Source organism: Pteropus vampyrus, unplaced genomic scaffold (genome assembly GCF_000151845.1).
Source record: "Pteropus vampyrus isolate Shadow unplaced genomic scaffold, Pvam_2.0 Scaffold144, whole genome shotgun sequence".
Classification (NCBI taxonomy): domain Eukaryota; kingdom Metazoa; phylum Chordata; class Mammalia; order Chiroptera; family Pteropodidae; genus Pteropus; species Pteropus vampyrus.
In genome coordinates this window covers 3216508-3223437 of record NW_011888925.1, presented here as the reverse complement: position 1 = coordinate 3223437, position 6930 = coordinate 3216508, and the positions used below count along the sequence as shown (strand labels likewise).

At 54.1% G+C, this 6930-nt stretch overlaps 1 protein-coding gene across 1 annotated transcript in view; it reads right to left on the bottom strand.

Annotated features, from left to right (window-relative positions):
* TSGA10IP (testis specific 10 interacting protein) overlaps positions 1 to 6930 on the bottom strand; it is a 20636-nt gene continuing 13706 nt past the window's right edge. Inside the window, exons 3-8 of the mRNA XM_023535812.1 lie at positions 6047 to 6735; positions 5721 to 5868; positions 3510 to 3680; positions 1216 to 1315; positions 893 to 1017; positions 1 to 155 (exon numbers count right to left, since the gene is read on the bottom strand). Coding sequence (XP_023391580.1) covers positions 47 to 155; positions 893 to 1017; positions 1216 to 1315; positions 3510 to 3680; positions 5721 to 5868; positions 6047 to 6735 — 1342 coding nt within the window. The 3' untranslated portion in view covers positions 1 to 46. The remainder of the gene's footprint in view (positions 156 to 892; positions 1018 to 1215; positions 1316 to 3509; positions 3681 to 5720; positions 5869 to 6046; positions 6736 to 6930) is intronic.

The window sequence follows — 6930 nt, the reverse complement described above, 5'->3', positions numbered from 1 at the left end:
TGTATTTTACATAAAGCCTTTACTTGTTATCTAAGCGACTGGGTTCTCAGTCTGGGCTTGGGGCGGAGTGCCTGTCAGGCTGGCTGCTGGTGGGTTCTGTCCTCGGGAGGTTCTGAGAAGAGTGCTCCATTCTCTCTCCCACTGACCTGTGGCTCCTTAAAGACAAGACGAAGATAGAGGCCACTGGGCTCGGCAGCTCCCCAACCCCACACCCAAGGAGATCTGGGTCATAGGAGTTGAAAGGCCATTGTCATTGATTATTTGGCTTCCAATCTGGCTCTTATGCTGTGTGACCCTGAGGAAGTGATTTCCCTTCCTCGACCTTCGGTTTCCTTCTTGTGATTTGGGCCTCATAACCCCTGCTCTGCACCAGGTTGCTCTAAAGCATAAGGGACAGTACACGTGGGGTGACTGGCTTGGCACCAGCCACTAATGGGGGCTTGGTGTGTGGCAACTCAGATGGCCACAGATTCCCAGACTGGCTCTGTTGCTTATTCATTCCTGTGTCCTTGGGAAAGACCCTGCCCTCAGGTCTTTAGTTTTCCTCATTGGGAAATGGGTGTGTGTGGGGGGGTGATAACCTTGGCCCCACTTTCCTCAGGTGACATGGAGGACAGAGCTTGGGGAAGGACCTGCTGACTGCTAGAGTGGCAGAGTCAGGGGCAGGGGACTGGGGGGCGGTGGACGTGGTAGGACTGAAGCTTAGATTCAGGACAAATCAACATGGCTGCCCATGGAATCCCCTTAGCCTTTCCCCAGACATCCAATCCAGGTTGAACGGGGCCAGGGAGATGGCTAGAGGAGACCCTGCAGGGCCCAGAGTGCTGCCGATGGCACCCTTTCTCCCTACAGCTGGGCAGAGCCAGTTTCTTGGCCAACTAGATGGCCTCACCTGGATTTCCTGGAGGTGCCCTCTGTGTTCCTCATTTCTGCCTCAGCCAGCAGCTGCTCTTCATTCAGACCCAGTGCCGACAGCACCTGGGAGAAACGCCGGGTCACCGTGAGCCGGGCATTGGCCTGCGGAGAGAGAAGAGGGATTCCCGCTCTGCATCAGGGCCACCAAGGACAAGAAAAGCTCTGATTACTGAGGGGATCCCAGGGCTTCCAGATGGGCAGCAGCCCGGCGCCCCATCTAAGGGGGCCCACTCCCGCCTCGCCAGTGAGAAACTCTGTTCTCAAGGGGAGGCTGCGTGCTTGCTCAGGTGCTAGCCTCACCTGCATGGCCTGCTGGAACAGGTAGGGCCGGGCCTGCACCCTGTGTTGGATGCCCTGCAACTCTGCCTGGTACTCAGCAAAGCGCTGTCGCTCCTTGCGCCTGCGGGGAGATGGGCCTCTGGGCAACTAACCATGGACGTGACCCATCCACACTTGTGAGCCACCTGCCCTCATCAAGGACTTGACCACCTGCCACCCTTACCTTTACAAAGCCACCCTGGATTCCTCCCGAGGTCAGTGGAGTGGGAATTAGTATTTGTCGCATTTTACCCGTGATTACCCTGAGGCTCAGGAGGGTTGAGGGACTTGTCCAAGGTTGCACAGCTGGGAAGTGAGAGGCTGAGCTCTGAGCCCAAGTCTCCAGGCTGTGCGGCCAGGACTCGCTTATCCTCCCAGCCACCCCCAAGGGAGAGAGACCAGCGCTGGTTTCTGAGCAACTGGGCATCTGCTTGCACAGCTTCTCCCCTCCCCAAGTCCCCTCCCTGCCCCCTCTCACACTGCATCTGTAAGGAGGAAGCTGTGGCTGTTGGCTGTGGCTTTGAACAAAGCCCTGTGCTGAGTCTAAGCTGTTTTCTCCTCTGTGCTATACTGGGATTGGACAAGCCTGCCAGCATTCTCTGTGGCTCTTATAAGTGGACAGCTTAGAAAATGGGACAGAGAAACTAAAGAATTGTGTTGCGAACGATAAAACACATCCTGGAAAGATCAAGGTTCAGCTGGGGAAATACAAACTCATTTGCAAAAACCCAGTTTGTGCACTTGTCGGAAATGCGGATGCTCAACAAGCTGGCAGCAAGAGGGGCCCTCTGGCCACATGGCACATAGGTCTGGGCATCCTCCTATGAAGCACGTAAGAGAGGCCGTTGGCGTGGTGGCAGCACCCACAGACAGGACGGGAGGGGAGAAGCAGACCAGACTCTGAGACTCGTGCCGAGGCCTCCAGCAAGTGTGCCAGGCCCTGTGGAAAACACTGCCTTCCTGGGCCTGGACCCTTGGCTATGAGCCAGGGAAGGAAACTTACTCCATTTAATAAAAAGAGATGGACTTGAAAACCCAGGGCCGAGAACAGAAGTTACTGCAAAAAGGAGTCTTCACTATTTAAGAGGAAATTTAAAGCAGTTACAAGGGGCAGGGGCAGGGAGACATGAGCTGGCACTCAGTCTCTGTCTTGCCTGTGATGTCACATACCATTTCCCTGCTCGATTCTTTATGCTATCTCTGTTAAAATTGAAGGAAAGCCCATGTCTAGGAGCCCCGAGCAAGAAAGGAAGTGGTGTCAGTGGATGTCGGCAGTGTCCATCATGTTGGAATGAAAGGAGGGCACATCACCTCCCCACCACGGGGCGACCTCTTTTGTGCCCGCCCCCCTGGGCAGAGCAGTCTCCAGTGCAACTCAGACAGAGCCAAGTTCACAAGCTATAAGAGCTGAGGAATCCCGTGGGAAATATCTGCTCCAAGTAGAAAATAAAAGGTGTGTGTTTGAAACACTGACATCTGCCCCTCGGGGTTCTGAACCTTCATAAGAAACAATGAACTTGAGATCTTACAAGAAGGCATCTCCCAGGATGAAGGGAGCGGAGGCGTGGAAAGGGCCACCCTCCAAGATTGCGCATCGAGCCCTCCAAGACAGTGTAGCAGGGTGGCTAAATGGCTGCCTTGGTTAGAATTCCAGCTTTGTCTCCTCGCTTGTGACCTTTGGGAAATTATTTAAGCTCTCTGAGTCTCAGTTTCCTCATCTGTAGAATTATGGGAATGGTGATAATACCTACTTCAAGCCTTGTTAAGAGTCTAAAAGAGACCTGCTGTTAAATATGTATTTGCTTTTTTAAAAAAAAAAAATGGTCAAAATATAGGAAGAGAATAAAACAGATGACTCTTCACCTGACTGTGAACGGCGGCTGTCTCGGGAGTGGGATCATAGGCTCCCGTCATGTTCCCCATCATCTATTTCGGTAATATCTGAATTTTTGTACTACAGATGCCTGGCTTTTAAAATCAGAAAAACAAGATTTGAAAGTGTGATAAAGCAGGTAGAACATTTTAACCTTGAGCGTTTGACAGCTTCAGAGATTGTTAATATTAACTGGGTGACCTTGGCCCAGCCCTTCTCCTGAGCCTCAGTGTCTTCACCTGTAAAGTGTGGCAAAGTGGCCCAGCCTGCCTGCCTGGGCTGGAGGATGGCTATGGGAAGGTGAGGGCTGAACCTCCTCGGCCCTTCCGGGGCCCTTCCGTCTGCCACAGCACCGCCTCCCCGCCCTCCCCCCACCAGGCCCTCCGCAGCCCTGGCTTCATACCTCAGCTCCTCCAGCTTGCGCTGGGCGGTCCCTGACCCCCGACTCCCTCTTGGTGCATAGGCTGCCAGGCAGCGAGCCACCTGCTGCTGTACCCGCTGCTCCCGGGCCCTCCGCAGCTCAGCCTGCTGCCGCTCCTCCTGCTGCTGCCGCTCCCAGGCCAACAGCAGGCTTCTTAAGTGGGCAGTGGGAAGAAGAGGGATGGGAGACGTCTGTGGGGAACAGGAGCCTCATGGAAGGTCAGGGGCCGGGTAGGGGATCGTGGGGGCCTGAGAGGTTGCAGGAACCCGGAGAGCCACGGACCTGGAGAATGGGGTTTGTCATGGAAGTCTGACATGATGGAGGCTGCATCTGGGGCTCAGCCCTCGGCGCAGCTCAAGGCCTTTCCCTCCTCTTCCTGGAAGCCTCCTGCCTACTTCGGCCAGCAGTGTGCCTCAACTCCGGATGTCCTCGGCGCACACACCTGTGGCCGCACCTGTATTGCTCACTTTCTATTGCAGAGCAACTCTTTTTGAGGGCAGGGGCCGGATATTGTTCTCCTCTCTGCTCCCCATGTCTGGTAGGAGCTCGATTAATGCATTTTGTCTTGAGTGACAGACAGATGGATGAAAGGACAGGAAAGAGAAACAAAAGGGTGATGCGATCAATAATAGATGGGTGAAGGGAAGAAGGAATGGTGTGGACGGTTGAATAGACAACACCTAGATTGACCTGGAACATTCTTCCCCCAGATCTTGTGGCCAGTTCCTTCTTATCAATCAGGTCTTTTGCTCCAATGTCAGGGAGAGACACCCTGACCACCCCATCTGCCTCCCAGGTATTTTCCAGCCATAGCTACACATTTCGGCAATTTTTAAAAATTATCCTTCTCAAGTAGAATGTAAACCTCAAGAGAGCAGGGTTTCTTGTCTGTCCTCTTCACCACCAATGTATCCCTCGGCACTTAGAACAGTGCCTAACATAGGCAGAAACTCGATGTCAGTACATTCATGCGTAATTGGACCACGGTCAGGTAGAAAGATAGACAAAGGGATAGATGCAGTCATTCACTTAGCACATATTTATTGAGCACCAACTGTGTAGAACATCAGAGAGGTGGCGATCAAAAGATCTGACACCTGCCCTAAGTCTATATACAAGGATGGACAGGCAGCCTAGCACCCCGCTGCGAACAATGGCTGTCTCAGGGGTGGGATCATGGGCATTGGTCACATTCTACAAATATTTCAGTAATATCTGAGTTTTTATACTAAGTATGCCTGGCTTTTGAAATCAGAAAAATAAGATTTGAAAGTGCGATGAAGCGAGGAGAAGAACATTTTAACCTTGAGTGGCAAGAGCTACGATGGAGGCAGAACAGAGGACAATTGCCTGGAGAGGTTCCTGGCTTGAGAGCTGAAAGATAAATCTCAGTTAGCTGGGTGGAGAGAAACGGGCAGTCCCAGGAGAGGAGGGAGGGAGAGCTTGGGGCATTGCAGCCACTCTGACCAGCTGGCGTGGGAGACAGAAGCCTCCTTCCCAAGGAATCTGGGCTTTTTTTTGCCCCAAAGGCACCGGGAAGCATGGAAGGATACCAAGCAGGACATGACAGCGTAAGAATTGAAAGATGTTACTGGAATGCTGAATGGATTCTCACCTGCCACTTTTAGCCAGTCACCAAGGCCCACTGAGCCAGCCTCCAAATATCTCTTAAATGGAACCCCCTTCCATTCTCATGGCCGCCTGGCTCAGGCACTTAACATCCCTCACTAGACAATGCCAACAAACCCCCTGCCCAGCCTTACCCCTCTGCTCCCGTCATCTCTTGTTAAAGCCCTAAGCACAGTAATTATCTAAGTCTACTCTCATTATTGCTGCTTTGCCCATCTGTCTCCTTTTCCAGCAGACCTTGAGCTTCTCAGGTCTGGGACCAAGTCTTTTTATCTTTATATCCCGAGGACCCACGAGTATATAGTCAATATATGTTGCAAATTATGTTGCACTTAGTTAATAAATTAACAGATGGATAGAAGATGGGAAATAAATGAAAATTTGTTTCTGTCAATAGACAATTGGCCAAGCAGACGACAGAGATAAGATGGATGGACGGATGGATGGACAGATGGACGGACGGACGGACGGATGGATAGATAATCAGGAGATGGCGAGTAAATAAATGAACTGGCTCCTTCCGGCTCCCTGCTTTTGGCTCCTGCCTTCCCTCTTTCGCCTTACCTGGTGGCCTCCTGTCGCTTGTGGAAGGTACGGTTAGGGAAGTTGGCAGACAATAGAGTCTCATCGTCTCCCAAGGCATCCATCTTCCCACTCCGGTTGGAGGCCTGGACAGCAGCCCGCAAAGTCTTCCAGGGATGTTTTTTGGGGCCTATCCACAGGGAGACAAGTCAGAGACTATCCTCTTTCCTGGCCCATTGGGCATTCCCACCCAGCCCCTGGAGCCCAGCCCAGCTCTGTCTGAACTCCTGGCCCAGGTCGCTGCCTCCCCAATCTCTCTCTCCACCGAGCAACTTCCTGGGAACCCAGGCATTGAGCCCCACACTCACCACAGTTCAAGTCTCGCTGTAACTGCCTCCTCAGTTTCCCCAGGTCCCACGGCCCCTCCAGCTCTCTGGCCCTCGCCGTCCCTTGGCACTGCAGTTCACCTTCATCAGAGGCCTCCTCACTGGAAATCCGCCCCTTTCTCCGAGAACCTGCCCTCCTTCTGTGGGGGACCCTGTACACCCCCTCCTCAGCCTCCTCTGTCACCTCTGCAAACCGTTCCTCCTCCAAGATCGACCTCCTCCTGGGGAGCTGGGGCAGCTCCCCAGGGCTCAGACCCCTCTCGGCCTCCTCAGCACTCAGAGCTTCCAGCTCAGCAGCTTCAGCTTCCTCGGATTCTGACCCAGACTCTGACCTCTTCCCAGGTGGCCAGAGGCCACACTCACTGGGAAGCTCCAGCTCTTGGCCCTCCCCTTGGCCGGAAGAGGCAGAGATGCAGCCACAGGCCCTGAGCTGCTGTCTCCTCGCCAGGTTTGGCACCCTCGTCTTCCAGCAGAAGCCATGGGCCTCGAGGAGTTTGCTCGAGGACTTACGCCTGGACTTGTGCTGGGGGTCCGCTGGGGGCAAGGGCAGGGCTTTGTGGCCAGGGGCCAGGGGGGTGCCAAGCTGAAGCGGAGCCCGGCCCTCTGTAGTGAAGCTCTCCCAGGCCCACTGGAAGGGGAAGGAGGGTTTCCGAGCAGAAGAAGGAAAGAGGCTGAGGACAGAGAGGGCAGGGGCCAGTGGTCAGGGTCAGGGCGAGAGCCCCCAGCGGGGCCCGACGCCCAGCACCCGTCCCCGCCTCTCCCACAGCGCTTACTCCTCAGTCTCGGCAGAGCCACGCCCTTTCTTGTTCCGGGCCCTAGGCGTCCGGTCCTTCTTTGCCATCTGTCCTGCACTCTGAGACCTCTGC